At 38.0% G+C, this 19,518-nt stretch overlaps 1 protein-coding gene and 1 long non-coding RNA gene across 8 annotated transcripts in view; one reads left to right on the top strand and one right to left on the bottom strand.

Annotated features, from left to right (window-relative positions):
* Nucleotides 1–19,442, top strand: part of LOC144304039 (rho GTPase-activating protein 20-like) — a 75,327-nt gene extending 55,885 nt beyond the window's left edge. For 5 of the 7 annotated variants that reach the window (XM_077882478.1, XM_077882471.1, XM_077882470.1 and 2 more), the window contains one exon: nt 9,438–11,067. In XM_077882478.1, coding sequence (XP_077738604.1) covers nt 9,438–9,600 — 163 coding nt within the window. In that variant the 3' untranslated portion in view covers nt 9,601–11,067. Of the gene's footprint in view, nt 1–9,437; nt 11,068–13,174; nt 13,807–19,360 lie in introns of those variants that run through there. The other 2 variants (XM_077882475.1, XM_077882474.1) reach the window with 2 other exon arrangements.
* On the bottom strand, nt 18,047–19,517 carry LOC144304041 (uncharacterized). Its single transcript, XR_013371030.1, has 2 exons — nt 19,121–19,517; nt 18,047–18,603 (listed from the first exon to the last, which is right to left on the bottom strand). It is a non-coding gene; the product is annotated as an uncharacterized LOC144304041 (long non-coding RNA).
* Between the last annotated feature and the right edge of the window lies 1 nt (nt 19,518).

Raw genomic sequence — 19,518 nt, 5'->3', positions numbered from 1 at the left:
TTTCCATCCATCAAAATATAGCATTCATCTGAAATTTCTCTAATTTTTTTGCCTCTTATGTACAGACATATATAAATGAAGTAACTGTCTTACATGTTGTAAGACATTTATTTGTATGTGGGGATTTATACAGTGATTTGTCTCAAAGAGCAATTGAAATAATTTTTAAAAATGGAAAACATAAAAATTTTAATGTGAAGACTACAGGGAAGGCTTTAATTAAGGAGAAGGCTGACATATTTTCCTGATAATGACAACACAGACATTGTAAAATTTCTTTGCGAGGACAATGAGAAAAAAGTTAGGGAGAGTGCTTTTATAAAGTCATTGTTATTATTACTCAAGTCAATGAGCTGTTAAGTACAAGCTTAATTATGACGTATGTTCATCATCTTGATACTTAATAATGCACCAGATGCACTTTTCCTGCTTTGTCAATTGCCTGATCTATCAGTCGACTGAGCCTTCCCTGCCAAATGTGACTGTCTTCCATCTCCAGAAGAGAGAGTTGGTTTACCCACACCTAGACTTCATCGTTTTCTTCCCAAAGTATTTTGTTCCCTGAGACAGGTTCCATCGGAAATTAGGTCTGAAATTTGTTGTTTACTCACCACATCTTAGGTCAGAAAAAACAAAGGAAACAATATCTCATCTTGATAAATGATTGAATTATGTCAGATGACATACTAATTTTAAAAGTTAAACAATTATTTTTGACCTGGTGTCTTTCCAGAAGATTCACTAGCTCCAGGAGCTAATGATTGTGTCCTACATAGATACAGCAAAGGAGCACAACTAATTGAAATGCTGTTCTGCAACTAACAATTCCTTGAAAGTCTTCCATTTAATTCTCAAAAAAGATGAGCTCAAATTGAATAAAAAATTGTATTTTTTTAAAGATAGAAAGAGATTATAAAAAGGAGTAATGTAGAATCTTCTAAATGGAAAGACATGAATTATCCTTCAACTACTTCATGTACTCATTATTTTTATCTTTGTTTTTTGTTTGTTTGTTTTTATTTTTTTATTATCAATCATGATTTTTTTTCGTTTTTTATAATAAATTTATTTTTTATTGGTGTTCAACTTGCCAACTTCAGAATAACACCCAGTGCTCATCCCGTCAAGTGCCCCCCTCAGTGCCCATCAACCATTCACCCCAACCCCGCACCCTCCTCCGCTTCACCACCCCTAGTTCGTTTCCAAGAGTTACGAGTCTTTATGTTCTGTCCTCCTTTCTGATATTTCCCACACATATCTTCTCCCTTCCTTTATATTCCCTTTCACTATTATTTATATTCCCCAAATGAATGAGACCATATAATGTTTGTCCTTCTCCAATTGATTACTTCGCTCAGCATAATACCCTCCAGTTCCATCCACGTTGAAGCAAATAGTGGGTATTTGTCATTTCTAATGGCTGAGGAATATTCCATTGTATACATAAGCCACATCTTCTTTATCCACTCACCTTTCGATGGACACCGAGGCTCCTTCCACAGTTTGGCTATTGTGGACATTGCTGCTAGAAACATCGGGGTGCAGGTGTCCCGGCACATCATTGCATCTGTATCTTTGGGGTAAATCCCCAACAGTGCAATAGCTGGGTCGTAGGGCAGGTCTATTTTTAACTCTTTGAGGAACCTCCACACAGTTTTCCAGAGTGGCTGCACCAGTTCACATTCCCACCAACAGTGTAAGAGGGTTCCCTTTTCTCTGCATCCTCTCCAACATTTGTGGTTTCCTGCCTTGTTAATGTTCCCCATTCTCACTGGTGTGAGGGGGTATCTCATTGTGGTTTTGATTTGTATTTTCCTGATGGCAAGTGATGCAGAGCACTTTCTCATGTGCATGTTGGCCATGTCTATGTCTTCCTCTGTGAGATTTCATTCATGTCTTTTGCCCATTTCATGATTGGATTGTCTGTTTCTTTGGTGTTGAGTTTAATAAGTTCTTTATAGATCTTAGACACTAGCCCTTTATCTGATACGTCATTTGCAAATATCTTCTCCCATTCTGTAGGTTGTCTTTTAGTTTTGTTGACTGTATCCTTTGCTATGCAAAAGCTTCTTATCTTGATGAAGCCCCAATAGTACATTTTTGCTTTTGTTTCTTTTGCCTTCGTGGATGTATCTTGCAAGAAGTTACTGTGGCCAAGTTCAAAAAGGGTGTTGCCTGTGTTCTCCTCTAGGATTTGGATGGAATCTTGTCTCACATTTAGATCTTTCATCCATTTTGAGTTTATCTTTGTGTATGGTGCAAGGGAGTGGTCTAGTCTCATTCTTCTGCATGTGGATGTCCAACTATCCAAGCACCATTTATTGAAGAGTTTGTCTTTCTTCCAATGGATAGTCTTTCCTCCTTTATCGAATATTAGTTGTCCATAAAGTTCAGGGTCCACTTCTGGATTCTCTATTCTGTTCCATTGATCTATGTGTCTGTTTTTGTGCCAGGACCACACTGTCTTGATGACCACAGCTTTGTAGTACAACCTGAAATCTGGCATTGTGATGCCCCCAGATATGGTTTTCTTTTTTAAAATTCCCCTGGCTATTCGGGGTCTTTTCTGATTCCACACAAATCTTAAAATAATTTGTTCTAACTCTCTGAAGAAAGTCCATGGCATTTTGATAGGGATTTCATTAAACGTGTAAATTGCCCTGGGTAACATTGACATTTTCACAATCTTAATTCTGCCAATCCATGAGCATGGAATATTTTTCCATCTCTTTGTGTCTTCCTCAATTTCTTTCAGAAGTGTTCTATAGTTTTTAGGGTATAGATCCTTCATCTCTTTGGTTAGGTTGATTCCTAGGTATCTTATGCTTTTGGGTGCAATTGTAAATGGGATTGACTCCTTAATTTCTCTTTCTTCAGTCTCATTGTTAGTGTATAGAAATGCCATTGATTTCTGGGCACTGATTTTGTATCCTGCCACACTGCCCAATTGCTGTATGAGTTCTAGCAATCTTGGGGTGGAGGCTTTTGGGTTTTCTTTTTTTTTTCTTTTTTTTTTTTTTTTTTTTGGCTTTTGGGTTTTCTATGTAGAGTATCATGTCATCGGCGAAGAGGGAGAGTTTAACTTCTTCTTCGCCAATTTGAATGCCTTTAATGTCTTTTTGTTGTCTGACTGCTGAGGCTAGGACTTCCAGTACTATGTTGAATAGCAGTGGTGAGAGTGGACATCCCTGTCTTGTTCCTGATCTTAGCGGAAAGGCTCCCAGTGCTTCCCCATTGAGAATGATTTTTGCTGTGGGCTTTTTGTACATGGCTTTTAAGATGCTGAGGAATGTTCCCTCTATCCCTATGCTCTGAAGAGTTTTGATCAGGAATGGATGCTGTATTTTGTCAAATGCTTTCTCTGCATCTAATGAGAGGATCATATGTTTCTTGGTTTTTCTCTTGCTGATATGATGAATCACATTGATTGTTTTACAAGTGTTGAACCAGCCTTGTGTCCCGGGAATAAATCCTACTTGGTCATGGTGAATAATTTTCTTAATGTGCTGTTGGATCCTATTGGCTAGTATCTTGTTGAGAATTTTTGCATCCTTGTTCATCAGGGATATTGGTCTGTAATTCTCCTTTTTGGTGGGGTCTTTGGTTTTGGAATTAAGGTGATGCTGGCCTCATAGAACGAATTTGGAAGTACTCCATTTCTTTCTATCTTTCCAAACAGCTTTAGTAGAATAGGTATGGTTTCTTCTTTAAACGTTTGATAGAATTCCCCTGGGAAGCCATCTGGCCCTGGACTCTTGTGTCTTGGGAGGTTTTTGATGACTGCTTCAAGTTCCTCCCTGGTTATTGGCCTGTTCAGGTTTTCTATTTCTTCCTGTTCCAGTTTTGGTAGTTTGTGGCTTTCCAGGAATGCGTCCATTTCTTCTAGATTGCCTAATTTATTGGCGTATAGCTGTTCATAATATGTTTTTAAAATCGTTTGTATTTCCTTGGTGTTGGTAGTGATCTCTCCATTCTCATTCATGATTTTATTAATTTGGGTCTTCTCTCTCTTCTTTTTAATAAGGCTGGCTAATGGTTTATCTATCTTATTAATTCTTTCAAAGAACCAACTCCTGGTTCTGTTGATCTGTTCCACAGTTCTTCTGGTCTCGATTTCGTTGAGTTCTGCTCGAATCTTTATTAACTCTCTTCTTCTCCTGAGTGTAGGATCTATCTGCTGTTTTTTCTCTAGCTCCTTTATGTGTAAGGTTAGCTTTTGTATTTGAGTTCTTTCCAGTTTTTGAATGGATGCTTGTATTGCAATGTATTTCCCCCTTAGGGCTGCTTTTGCTGCATCCCAAAGATTTTGAACGGTTGTATCTTCATTCTCATTAGTTTCCATGAATCTTTTTAATTCTTCCTTAATTTCCTGGTTGACCCTTTCGTCTTTTAGCAGGATGGTCCTTAACCTCCACGTGTTTGAGGTCCTTCCAAACTTCTTGTTGTGATTTAGTTCTAATTTCAAGGCATTATGGTCTGAGAATATGCAGGGGAAGATCCCAATCTTTTGGTATTCGTTCAGACCCGATTTGTGACCCAGTATGTGGTCTATTGTGGAGAAAGTTCCATGTGCACTTGAGAAGAATGTGTATTCAGTTGAGTTTGGATGTAAAGTTCTGTAGATATCTGTGAAATCCATCTGGTCCAGTGTATCATTTAAAGCTCTCATTTCTTTGAAGTTTTGTGTTTAGAAGACCTATTGAGTGTAAAAAGCGCTAGATTGAAGTCACCAAGTATAAGTGTATTATTATCTGAGTATGTCTTAACTTTGGTTATTAATCGATTTAAATATTTGGCAGCTCCCACATTCGGGGCATATATATTGAGGATTGTTAAGTCCTCTTGTTGGATAGATCCTTTAAGTATGATATAGTGTCCCTCTTCATCTCTCACTACAGTCTTTGGGGTAAATTTTAGTTTATCTGATATAAGGATGGCTACCCCTGCTTTCTTTTGAGGACCATTTGAATGGTAAATGGTTCTCCAACCTTGTATTTTCAGGCTGTAGGTGTCCTTCTGTCTAAAATGAGCCCCTTGTAGACAGCAAGTAGATGGGTCCTGCTTTTTTATCCAGTCTGAAACCCTGTGCCTTTTGATGGGGTCATTAAGCCCGTTCACATTCAGAGTTATTATTGAAAGATATGGGGGATCCCTGGGTGGCTCAGCGGTTTTGCGCCTGCCTTTGGCCCAGGGTGCAATCCTGGAGTCCCAGGATCGGGTCCCACATCAGGCTCCCGGCATGGAGCCTGCTTCTCCCTCTGCCTGTGTCTCTGCCTCTCTCTCTCTATGTCTATCATGAATGAATAAATAAATATATCTTTAAGAAAAAAAAGAAAGATATGAGTTTAGTGTCATCATGATATCTATTCAGTCCTTGTTTTTGTGGATTGTTCCACTGGACTTCTTCTTAAAGGGGAATTTTAAGAGTCTCCCTTAAAATTTCTTGCAGAGCTGGTTTGGAGGTCACATATTCTTTCAGTTCCTGCCTGTCTTGGAAACTCTTTATCTCTCCTTCCATTCTGAATGAGAGCCTTGCTGGATAAAGTATTCTTGGTTGCATGTTTTTCTCATTTAGGACCCTGAATATATCCTGTGTGCCCTTTCTGGCCTGCCAGGTCTCTGGGGAGAGGTCTGCTGTCACCCTAATACTCCTTCCCATAAAATTCAGGGATTTCTTGTCTCTTGCTGCTTTAAGGATCTTCTCTTTATCTTTGGAATTTGCAAGCTTAACTATTAAATGTCAAGGTGTTGAACGGTTTTTATTGATTTTTTTTGGGGGGGAAGCTCTCTATTTCCTGGATCTGAATGCCTGTTTCCTTTCCCAGATTAGGAAAGTTTTCAGCTAGGATTTGTTCAAATACATATTCTGGCCCTCTGGCCCTTTCGGCACCCTCGGGAACCCCAATTAAACGTAGGTTTTTCTTCCTTAGGCTGTCATTTATCTCCTTTAATCTATCTTCATGGTCTTTTGTTTGTCTCTTTTTTCCTCAGTTTCCCTCTTTGCCATCAACTTGTCTTCTATGTCACTCACTCGTTCTTCCACCTCGTTAACCCTCGTCCTTAGGACTTCTAGTTTGGATTGCATCTCATTCAATTGATTTTTAATTTCTGCCTGATTAGATCTAAATTCTGCAGTCATGAAGTCTCTTGAGTCCTTTATGCTTTTTTCTAGAGCCACCAGTAGCTGTGTAATAGTGCTTCTGAATTGGCTTTCTGACATTGAATTGTAATCCAGATTTTGTAACTCTGTGGGAGAGAGGACTGTTTCTGATTCTTTCTTTTGAGGTGAGGTTTTCCTTCTAGTCATTTTGCTCAGTGCAGAGTGGCCAAAAACAAGTTGTATTGGGAAAAGGAGAAAAAGAGAGGAGAGAAAGAAAAGAGAAAAAGAAAGAAAAAGGAAAAAAGGAAGAAAAAAGAAAAAGAGAAAGAAAAAGAAAGAAAGGGAAAAAAGGGTGGGGGAAGCAAACAGAAAAAAAAAAAAAAAAAAAAACACGGCTAGTATCTTCTGATTCTGTATCCTCTAAGTCCCTTGACTTCCCCTGGAACTTGTCAGTCTAGCTGGTCTTCTGGGGGAGGGGCCTGTTGTGCTGATTTTCAGGTGTTAGCACTTGGGGGAGCTGCTCTGCCCCCTCCTGGTGCAGGGCTCAGTGGGGGTTGTTTACCCCGTGAGGCCCCAGGAGGAACAACCCCAGTGGCGGGGCCAGCTCTGGAGCCCTGGAGTCAGCCCCCACAGTAGCTCCGGAGCTCTCGGTCTGCAGGGCCTGGAGGCTCCGGGGCGGGGCCGCTGATCTGCTCAGCTGGGGCAGGAGCGTCCTCTCTGTCCTGGGCCCTCCCGGCCTCTGCCTGTCCCGGGGGAGGCCGGATCCTGGGCTGTGTCCCGGCGCCCTGTGCATTGGGGCCTGCGCTGTTGGATTCGTGCTCCCACCCTGCAGCCCCCTCCGCGGAGCCGCCCCCGAGCCCCCCGAGCTGCTCACGGCCCACAGCCCCCTCCGCGGAGCCGCCCGGAGCCCCCCCGAGCTGCTCCCGCCCCGCAGCCCCCTCCGCGGAGCCGCCCCCGAGCCCCCTGAGCTGCTCCGGGTCCCCCGTGCGCGCTGCAGCCCTTAGGGAGCTCGGCGCATCTCCCGGGGCGCAGGTGCCTGTTAGTGTCCCCGGGAGCCCGAGGGCATCCCCGCCCTCCTGGGTCCTGCTCCAACTCCCCGCGAGCCCCTTTCCGCCCGGGAAGGTCGGTGCAGCTCCTGCTCCTCCGGGACGGGGCTCTCCTGTCCTGGGGACACTCGCCCCGGCCTCAGCCCGGCTCCTCGCGGGCCCCTCCCCCTTGGAGGCCTTTGTTCCTTTATTTCTTTTTCCCCGTCTTCCTACCTGGATAGAAGCGGGAACTCTTCTCCCTGTAGCATTCCATCTGTTCTCTCATTAAATCTCAGGCCGAATTCGTAGATTTTCAGGATGATTTGAAGGTTATCTAGGTAATTTGGTGGGGACAGGTGATTTGGGGACCCTACTCTTCCGCCATCTTGCCCCTCCTCCCTATCTTTGGTTTTCACAGGAAAATTTAGATCACAGTTTACATAAAACAACAGTCTTAAATTTTTTTGTTTTGTTTTGCTTTAGTTAGGTAAAGTATTCTTTACTCAAAACTCAAGAGTTAGTTGTCAGCATTGTACTAACAAATATGGCCACACACACACACACACACACACACACACACCCCTATAACTTGAAAACTGAGCTTCTGTTAGGCCCCTTAGCCATCTGTCGATAGAAGAAATCAGTAATTTGATAGGCTTTGTCTTATAGACTGACCATCTGCAATCCTGGTAACAGTACTTAAGCTCTGAGATACCAGTAGGAAATCTGTTCAAATGTACTTTATCAGGTCATCCAGTGTTTCATATTTTCAACTATTTTAAAAGGAAATAAAAGGGAAACCTTGGTTATATTGCGAGAAATATCCTTTTCAAGCAGAATGATCCAAGTAAGCACTTCTGAAGATTATATCTGGATGCATACAATTTGACATTGTGCATTTCTACAAAAATATGAGATTAGTTTAAGATATCAATCAACAAATAGGGATTATGAAAAGTTACTTTCAACAAATACATAAGTTGACTTTGATATATTCACAGAATTAATAAGATTTTGGATACAATATTAAATAATTTTAGATCTTCAAAATTAACATAAATTAACATAATTACTTTCAGTAAATTTAATCCCAGAGCTGAAATAAGGTTGCCTATGCCAGACTATCAAATATATAGCTAGCACGAGCAGAATGTGGTAGAGAACAAAATTAGAAGATAACTTCATAAAGAGTTCCATGGCAAAAGTCATTTCTACAAATTGTAGAAAGAACTATTAGTTTCTTCTTATAAATATACGATAAGAATATTTAGTTTATTTAAATTATGAAAGGCCACCCATTCACGAAGGCTATCCATCAAATATTTAATTCAGTATAAGGCATATTTTACAAAGGTACATTTTATTTCTAATATCCAATTCAATATTACAAAAATGCCTCAGTGTCCCTCAACCTTATAAAACTTAATATTTAAGAATGAATCTGATGTCACTGTTTGTTCTTCATAAAAACAAGAAACACAGATAGTTCAAATAATGCAAACTTGCTTCTTCTATTATTAGGTCTTATAGAATCACTGCAGCAATTATGGCTACAATAATCCTGCTCTCTAACTATAGAGAGTTACCATGGGCTAGCAGATACCTATATCCAGTAGATAATGTAGAGAAGAGCAGAGGGTAAACACCTGTTTTTCAGGATCAGCGCTCACTAACCCTGGAATCCTTCCTAGCAATTCTCCTACCTCTTCCACTCTACATCTGGCCTTCTTTACTTGTCTCTAACCTAAGCCAAGTTCCCTGGAGGTTACTCTTTGTCTCCTTAAATCTTTTACATACAGCTCTCTCCTTCAACTAGATTCCCTATTGAACTCTCTTGCCTTGGCCATCTTGCCAAAATGCCAGTTAACATCGCAGGATGATAGTCTGTGTCTTGTCTCTCCTCCTAGATTTAAAGTTCCTCCAGGGGTATACATGGTATTTTATGTTTCACTGTGATACTATACAAAGTATTTTGATAATTTGATAATTAAACAGTACGTTTACATTAAGTTGATTGTAGGGCCATCCAGTTTCAACATAAAATTCATCGGACTGGATCAGAGTCAGATTTTAATTTACATGGTTTATTGGAGTTGGCTGTCTGAAGAGTTGTGTGGATAAAGACTGAGCAGCAGTATCTGCTGTGTCTGTAGGACGTGAGAATGATGACACACACACATTTGTGATCTTAGCATGAATTCAATGCAATGAGTTGCAGCTTCTCATCTAAAGGTTTTTGAAAGATTTTGCAGAAGTTATCTTGGATGAACTTTTATTTTTTATTTTTTTTAATTTTTATTTATTTATGATAGTCACACAGAGAGAGAGAGAGAGAGGCAGAGACACAGGCAGAGGGAGAAGCAGGCTCCATGCACCAGGAGCCCGACGTGGGATTCGATCCCGGGTCTCCAGGATCGCGCCCTGGGCCAAAGGCAGGCGCCAAACCGCTGCGCCACCCAGGGATACCTTGGATGAACTTTTATAACACAATATGTGCTCTTGGTGATACTCTGTTTCAGTATTGGTCAAATGAGTATTTATTTATTTCCTTTAGACTGATGGGGCCAGACTCTGTCCAGGAGTCTGGAAAAGGCACTGGGCATAGCACAAAATGAATGTTTTCTTTTGGGATGCAGGCTTTTAGGATTGCATAATACTATTCTTTATAAAAATTACCCCACTCCTAATTTGTAATGATAGGCCATGTAAAATGATATCCAGCCTCCACAAAAGACTGACTCTCCATGGTTCCAGACTTTACTAGAAACAACCATAACGAGGATTTCCTGATTCAGAATAAAGTGCTCTAATTTTCAGAGTAAAAATTAATATTAAATTGCATATTTTCTTACCAAGTGAATCACCCTTCCACTACTTTAGGTGCTTATCATTGTTTTATTGATTCCTTGTTTCAAGTTTCATTTTATCATATTAAATAGCAATTATTGACATTTTTATGACTTCTAATAAAACTGGAGGCCAAAGCAAGTGGACTCACTTGCAAAAATTCTGAAAGTAAAATCAGTAGTACTTCACCCTTTCAGAACTTCCTAATCCCACATACACTAAAGGAATCTGAGTGTCACTCACTAAATGTGAGGCTTGGGCTCTCATCTCTCCATCTCACATCCTCCAACTGCACCAACAGTTAAAGCCAATCTTGATAAAAGTTGTTTATTAGTGTGTTCTCATTACAAAACACATACTCTACACAAAAAGCTAAGAAGTCAGCCAAGTTAAAAAAAAAAAAAAGAAAGAAAGAAGTCAGCCAAGTTACCATTTGCTTTTCATCACTGTCTTAAATCTTGGAAGTTTAGATTTCAGAAGACCAAACAGTACCCCATTTGGAATTATAAAGCATTATGAAATCAACTCCATTACCTAGGAAAGTAAAAGCTAATGTGACAATTGCCTACCTGTGCCAAATGACTACAGGTGCCTTAATTTCACTCAATTTACGTGTAGGACCTCTCAGCTGCTATTTGTCAAGAGTTGCTGAGAAACAGTTTTTACTAAATCTACAGAGCATTTTTAAAAAGGTGTAATTTTCCTCCTACAACATAGAATGTAAAGAAGCTAGCTAATCAAAATCAGGCTTTTTGCTAATGTAAAAGTGATACAAACAATGTTAAACATAAGAAGTTTTATTCTTGGAGAAATACTTATAAGTTATAGAAAAAACAAACACATAAAAAGTATAAAAAGTAACCACAAAATTTAAAATATTAATAGAATATAAAAACAAATGGGTTAGCCTGTATTGTGAAATGGTAAATGGACTGAACAAAATATTATGTTCCATTTTCTCTTATCTACACTCATCAAGGTGAATATTGTGCAAAATGCTGGCCTATATTAGATGTTACCATTTGTAAAAAAAAAAAAAAAAAAGACTTCTGCACACTTTTAAATGTCCTTTCTTCCTTCTTATCTTTTTGGTAGGCACAAAGCTTCATATATATAATTTGCTTATTTTTCTGTTAATGGTTTCTACACATCAGTGTAAAACTGGAATGATTTGATCTTTTTTAAACGTGTGCTGCTTTTTGAAAGAACTTTTAAAGAAAATTTTTCATTTGTTTATGAGGGAGCTGGCACGAGTTTAGAAAGATTAGGCATACTTTATTCAACGGATTGACATGATTTTATTTCTCTTCTGATACACTGAGGTATGAGCCATTTAAACACTCAAATGGGGTGAGCCTATGGATGGTAGGTACAATGACAAATACCTTTAAAAAAATTTTTTTTTAATTTTTTATTGGAGTTCAATTTGCCAACATATAGCATAACACCCAGTGCTCATCCCATCAAGTGCCCCCCTCAGTGCCTGTCACCCTGTCACCCCCACCCCCCACCCACCTCCCTTTCTACCACCCCTTGTTAGTTTCCCAGAGTTAGGAGTCTCTCATGTTCTGTCTCCCTTTCTGATATTTCCCACTCATTTTTTCTCCTTTCCCCCTTATTCCCTTTCACTATTTTTTATATTCCTCAAATGAATGAGACCATATAATGTTTGTCCTTCTCTGATTGACTTATTTCACTCAGCATAATACCTTCCTTTTTAAACAAACAACTCATTAGTGCTTAGCTTTGAGAGGAGAGTACAAACCTGAAAGCAGAACCTAACTTCCTTTTTCAGCATATGCATTAGGAAGTAATTGTACATCAATCTCTGTAGGGTCCACTTTCATGGCTCTGTCATTATAAATATGCCATGTATGGTTTCTCTTCTTAAAGAGCTTAAATATAAGACACACGTATACTTTTCTGTCAGCACAGTCCCACTCATGTCATCTCCCTCCCACTAAGTACTTACATAAGGTTAATTTTTACTGCATTTGAGAATGTTGGCACTTTGTATCCATATGATGTTAGTTTTGTAGAATATTAGGTTCTCTTACATTCTCTCTAGTGAAATGCAGAAGGAGATAGAAGTGGCAAACATTTTTTTTCCAAAACTGGATTCAAGTTCAACTGTATTTTAAAACTTACCAAAGAATCTTGGAAACTTACCAAGGTCTACTTGTATGAAAGGACCTTGATTTTCTCTGTTGAGGACCTATCAGATAAGTCTGATTTGGATTCAAATACATTTTGCAAGTGAATATTTGCCAATGTTAATAATACCATAAAATGTAGTTGTACCAGATATGCAAGTAATTTTTTAGCAAGATCTCTTTATCAATTCACTTTGATAGAGCTATCATAATATTAATAATTTGGTTTCAACACTTTTCAGGTTTAATAGCATTTATCGTAATAGCTACAGCTTTGACCATACTGAGAAGACTGAGTGAATATTACTAAAAAAAAATGTTAGAAACTACCACTGTTCTGTAAAAAATGTAGCTTGTTTTAGATATATTTTGCGCGTGCATAAAATGCTTTGCCTGTCCCCCTTTTGTCCCGTTGTTTTACTCCTAGGGATGCCTGGGTATTTGTTTATGCATGTAAATATTAAGAATTATACCTGCATTGGAATTTTGTTTTAAAATATTCATCAGGTATCAATTACTTTCTATAAACATTTTACATGAAGTTTTTCTGTGATTAATTGATTTTTCATACCCACGTTTGCACTGTTTTTGCAGTCATAAATCAAATCAGAATTTCTCCATTCAAATTTTGTAGTTTTGCTGTGTGCAGTATTTACTGTCAATTTAAACTTTTAAATTTACTTTATTATTATTTACTGTAAATCCTCACATATAATTAAGAATTTCCATATTTGTCCAGGATAAATTTACTGTAATAGTACTTAATCAACCTACTTATTTTGTTTTATTTTATTTTATTTTTATTTTTTGAGAGAGAGAGAGAAAACAGGGGAGGGGCAAAGGGAGAAGAAGAGAGAGCATCCCAAGCCCCAACATGGGGCTCAATCTCACAACCCTGAGATCCTGATCTGAGCCGAAATCAAGAGTCAGATATTTAACAAACTCAGCCACCTATGCAGCCCAAAACCTACCTATTTTAGTATAGACTTTTGAAAAAAATTGTTTTCATAGAGATATGAAATATTGATATGTCTTGATTGACTTTTTAGATCCAATGAAAGAGTAAATAATTTTCCATACAATTAAGTTCACTTTGGATATGAAGTACAAATTTACTTCTGCGGACCAAATGAAGATCAAAATAGCAGGGGTAAAGTACATTCAAGATCACATTATTAGCTACAAGTTGGTATGTGCTCATTTTCCCCATTCTGTATGGCAACTAAGCAACCAGAAGTCTGTTCCCTCTCCCATTATGCATCTTATATTCCATTCAAATTCCTATCAGCCAACGAAAATAATTAGTCAAATATTCAAGGAGTCACCTTTTTTGTAACCTATGGGTTACATGAGCTTAATAAATGTGTAAAAGTAGGTAGATTCTAAAGATGTAGAAACAAGTAAATTTCTAAATTAAGGGAATTGTATGTATTTATGACATTAGACATCAGTGTGGAAATACTACATCATCTCAAAATTTTGCAAGCCTTTAAATATAAGCATTTTGGGGCAGCCCAGGTGGCTCAGTGGTTTAGCGCGCCTTCAGCCCAGGGTGTGATCCTGGAGACCCAGGATCAAGTCCCACGTCGGGCTCCCTGCCTGCTTCTCCCTCTGCCTGTGTCTCTGCCTCTCACTCTCTCTCTGATGAATAAATAAATAAAGTCTTTTAAAAAAATAAATATAAGCATTTTGGATTTCTTGGTACTGTCTTACACTACCAGTCTATTGGTGCATCTGTGAAAAAAAAAACTGTAAACAAAGATAAGCTTTATTTTATTTGTGTATTATTTTAAGCAAATTAACAACAGGGATTATAAAACACACACACACAACAGGGATTATTCAAAGGAGTGTAGAGTTCAAGCAATTAATTGGAAACAGCTGGAAAAGACCCAACTGACACTAAAAGCATCCTTTATAAGGGAATTCTCCCTTCATAGCAAAAAAAAAAAAAAAAGGAGACAGAAAAGCCAGTCTCCTTTCTTGATAGAATAGTCCACAAACCTGTTGTCTCTGAAAGAATGTAGAAACCATTTAGACGAGAATGGAAAAACATTCTATACTCATGGATTAAAAAAACAACTATTATTAACATTTCTATACTACTCTAAGCAATCTATACATTTAATGCAATCTGTATCAAAATATTATGAGCATTTTTCACAGAGCTAGAGCAAACAATCCGAAAATTTGTATGGAACCATAAAAGACCTCCAATAGCCAAAGCAAAGCAAAGCTGGAGGCATCACAATTCTGGACTTCAAGCTATTTTAGAAAGCTATAATCATCAAGACTGTGTGATACTGGCATAAAAGGTCAATGGAACAGAAGAGAAAACCCAGAAATGGACCCACAGCTATATGGTCAACTAATCTTTGACAAAGCAGGAAAGAATATTCAAAAAGACAATTCTCTTCAACAAATGGTATTGAGAAAACTGGACCACTTTCTTACTCCAAACACAAAAATAAATTCAAAATGGATGAAAGATCTAAATCTGAGACAGGAAATCAAACAAGAGAACAGAGACAGCAACCTCTTTGACTTCAACTGTAGCAACTTCTTACCTGATACATCTCTAGAGTAAAGGGAAACAAAAGCAAAAATGAACTATTGGGACTTCATCAAAATAAAAAGTCTCTGCTTTTTAACAAAGGAAACAATCAACAGGGCAGCCTGGATGGTTCAGTGGTTTAGTGCTGGCCTTCGGCCGGGGTGATCCTGGAGTCCCGGAATCGAGTCCCACGTCAGGCTTCCTGCATGGAGCCTGCTTCTCCCTCTACCTGTGTCTGTGCCTCTCTCTCTCTCTGTTCTCATGAATAAATAAATTAAAAATCTTTTTTTTTTAAATCTTTAAAAAAAGGAAACAATAAACGAAACTAAAAGGCAGCCTACAGAACGGGAGAAGATATTTGCAAATGACATACCAGATAAAGGGATAGTATCCAAAATCTATAAAGAACTTATCAAACTCAGCACCAAAAAAACAAATTATCCAGTTAAGAAATGGGCAGAAGACATGAACAGACATTTTTCCAAAAGAAGACATCCAGATGGCTAACAGACATATGAAATGATGCTCAACATATTCATCCTCAGGGAAATACAAATCAAAACCATAATGAGGGCAGCCCCAGTGGCACAGTGTTTTGGCACCACCTGCAGCCTGGGGTGTGATCCTGGGGACCCTGGGGATCCTGCTTCTCCCTCTACCTGTGTCTCTGCCTCTCTCTGTGTGTCTATGAATAAATAAATAAAATCTTAAAAAAACATAATGAGACACCACCTCACACATGACAGAATGGCTAAAATTATAACACAGGAAAACAGAAGATGTTGGCAAGGATTCAGAAAAAGGGGAACTCTCTTACATTGTTGGAGGGAATGCTAATTGATGCAACCACTCTAGGAAACAGTATGGAGGTTCCTGAAAAAGTTAAAAATAGCACTATCCTATGATCCAACAACTACACTACTAGGCATTTAACCAAAGGATACAAAAAAAAAAAAAAAAACTGATTTGAAGGAGCACATGTGTCCCAATGTTCATAGCAGCATTATCAACAATAGCCAAATTGTATAAAAGGCCAAAATGTCCATCAAATGATGGATGGACAAAGAAGATATAGTGTGACTTGACGGGATGAGCACTGGGTGTTATACTATATGTTAGCAAATCGAACACCAATAAAAAAAATACAAAAAAAAAAGAAAGATATAGTGTGTATATATGTGCAATGGAATATTACTCAGCCATCAAAAAGAGTGAGATCTTGCCATCTGCAACAATGTGGATAGAGCTAGAGTGTAGTACTTTAGGTGAACTAAGTCAAAGAAAGACAAATACCATATGATTTCACTCATATGTGGGATTCAAGAAACAAAACAGATGAACATAGGGGAAGGGAAAGAAAAAGAGAGAGGAAAGCAAACCATAAAAGATTCAAATTAGGGATCCCTGGGTGGCTCAGCGGTTTAGCGTCTGCCTTTGGCCCAGGCGCGATCCCGGAGTCCCGGGATGGAGTCCCACGTCAGGCTCCCGGCATGGAGCCTGCTTCTCCCTCCTCCTGTGTCTCTGCCTCTCTCTCTCTCTCTCTAAATCTATCATGAATAAATAAATAAATAAATCGTTAAAAAAATAAAAAAATAAAATAAAAGATTCAAATTATAGAGAACAAACAGGGTTGATGGAAGGTAGTGGGTGGGGCACGGGCTAAATGGATAATGGGTATTAAGGAGGGCACTTGTTGTGATGAGCACTGAGTGTTACACCTAAGTGATGAATCACTAAATACTACACCTAAAACCAATTTTACCATATATGTTAACTAACTAGAATGTAAATAAAAACTTGAAAAGAAAAAATCAGTAATGTAATTCTTCATATAGAAAAAAAAGTCTAAAAAAAAAGGAAAAAGTCTATCTGCATTTTAAGTCGGGTCATGATAAAAAAAAATGCCATAAATAACTATGGAACTGGAAAAATTATGTAAAGCGATTGTTTTCAGGCATTGGACAACAAAAAGACACGGGATATAGTCCTTCAGAGAAAAGATATGCACGAGGTAAGCTATATATTCACTCTGATTTTCTCCTGGGAAGTCTTCTTTCCATAATGAAATGGAGGGAAGCAGAGTTCAAAAAGAAAGCAGCAATCATGCAGGTTGAAGGAAACAAATCAGTGCTTGGGGCTGCCACACTAACTGGAAGGTACCAGACAGGAGAAAGATGTTCAGAGAAGGAATATCAGAAATCAATGTAGTCACTAGAAAGAGTTTGTGCCAAATACTATTTTATGCTATGTACAGAGCAACATTTTACAAGGACTAGAGTAGAACAGTTACTGGGTAACTGTGAGTTGAATGACTCTGGAGATAACACAGTGCTGGAAAAAATGAATTTCAACTATCCACAATGGAGAGAACTTGTTGACTATCTTGGGCATTCAGCTGAAAGCCTAGAAGCATATACTTCAGGAGGGTTACACTAAGGCCCTTTTAATCCAACTAAAAACAGTCTTAAACCAACCTCAACAGGATCAAGCTGATCCTATAGTAAATTAACTGCCCAGTGGTATGATTTTTACAGGAAGAAAAGAAATTAGATTCTCAGTAATATGACATCCACAATTACCTGCAGATTATCAAAAGTTACTAGATGTGTATCTACCCAAGAAAATATGACATCTAACTATGAAAACAGCAGATGAAAGACACAATCTCCCAGATGATGTAGACTTTGGATTTTTTTTAATTCATTCATAGAGACACAGAGAGAGAGAGAGAAAGAGAGAGAGAAGCAGAGACACAGGCAGAAACAGGCACCGTGCAGAGAGCCTGACGTGGGACCCGATCCAGGGTTTCCAGGATCACGCCCTGGGCTGCAGGTGGCGCTAAACCGCTGTGCCACCAGGGCTGCCCGACCTAGACTTCGGAATTGGCAAATAAGGTCTCTAAAAGAGTTATTATAAACGGATGAAGAGATAAAGATGTGTACATTTCAAGATAATGAAGGGTCAATCATCAAGAAATCAGGATGCTCTTTCATATGCATGTAGTAACTGAGTTTCAAAGTACATGAAGAAAAAACTGACAGAATTAAAGAGAAGCACTGACAAATCCACCTGTATAGTTAGATACTATAATATTTTTGGCTTAGTAATTGATAAACTGAAAAATCACAAATAATATAAAAAATTTAGTAACATTATCAATGAATTTAATCTAATTTCCATTTATGGAATACTATACTCAGCACCCAGAGAATACACAGTCTTTTAAAGTGGATATGTAACATTCACCAAGACAGATCATGTCTTGGGCAAAAAGAATGAAGTCTCAATAAATATATTAGAATTGAAATCAGCTAGAGTATGTTTTCTGACCATAATAAAATTAAATTAAAAAAAATTTTTTTTCTGATTCAGGCACTTTCAAGATCATAGTTTATTTATTACTTCAGATAAAAAGATAGTATACATATTAGGGAATCCCTTAAAATTCAATTCTAAAGTTATAACACCATCTAGTACTTTTGCATTGAATGTTAACCAAAAAAATCTCTAAACACCTGAAAGCCCCACTACTAGCATGAACTATGGTAATAAAAATTTTGACATTTAATTGTTCAATATATAGTATTTGCATTATGAAACCAATGCTGATACCATAAACAGTGATAAAGAAATAGTAAAAATAAACTTTAAAAAGCAAAGGTTTATATTCTTACAATGTGCTAAGCATCATAATTGTATAGAAAAATTAAAACATAGCAGAGCTTTCTGTTACAAAATTCTTAATCATCTGAGTTGTAGTCATTACTTGCTAACAATTTACATGCAACATCTGCTAAAATTGACATTTGATTTTTTCCCCCAAGAAAGTATAAGTAGATAAATGACATTTAAAAGCAGACATTGATTTACTTGTGGATAGAAAAAAACTGTACTCACGATTAGTACTGGTCACAAGCCTCTTCCCTACAGATATGATTAAAAAAAAAAGAAAACAGTTAAGACCAAAAATAATTCCAAAAGGAGATGCATAGGCAAAGAGTACCACAAATGGCACAGCTCAAAAACTCTTGGGACCAAACACATCTTTTCGCTTTCCTTCAATGATGAGTGTTCTGTTTTGTCATCAAACAATATTGACGGAAGCAAGTGAGGGGCACCAGGTGTACAACTAATTAAATCTTGCAAAATACTAAGACGGAGGCAGGAGTGGCCAGAAGGGGCAATTTATATATAATTCAAACTATATACAGCATAACTGGAATGCAGCCCATCCCAAACTGGCTTTGTGAAACAACTGGACCTTTATGATTTAATAGTTAAAATCACATCAAGTATAATAATACAATAGATTTACATGGGAAACAAAATCCAAGGGGCATTTTATATTACTTACTGTGTTTCAATTTAAAAATAATTTTGCTAAGTATACATCTCAACTGAGGTCTATGTATAAAATGTCCTAATAGATACAGATATTTACCTGTGGTGAGTTAAAGGCCTTTTTGTGACTTCTGTCTGGATTGTAGGCAGAATGCTAGATGTACATGCACACGTGGGAAAACCTCAAACCGGAGGTAATCCAAAAGATGTGCGTGTGAGGCGACTGGAGTTATCTGAAAGTCAAAGCATACCAGAAACCCAAAACAGGTGAACAGTGAGAATGGCAACAAGGAATGGATTGCCAATATGGCAGTAAAACTGTTTTTTGTTTTTTTAACAGAAAGAGGAAGGCCTCTCGTACCAGCAGAATCCTGCATACATACAAAAAAGAAAAAGCCATCCACCATTTCATAAAACAAAAGCCAGTTATAGTGTGGAAAATACAAATTGCAGAAAACCATAAGTCAATAGAAGAAAAACTGCTGGTTTACATGGCGG

This window comes from Canis aureus, chromosome 33 (genome assembly GCF_053574225.1).
Source record: "Canis aureus isolate CA01 chromosome 33, VMU_Caureus_v.1.0, whole genome shotgun sequence".
In the NCBI taxonomy this organism is placed as follows: domain Eukaryota; kingdom Metazoa; phylum Chordata; class Mammalia; order Carnivora; family Canidae; genus Canis; species Canis aureus.
The sequence above is the reverse complement of the archived record's forward strand: the minus strand, read 5'-3'. Positions and strand labels throughout refer to the sequence as shown.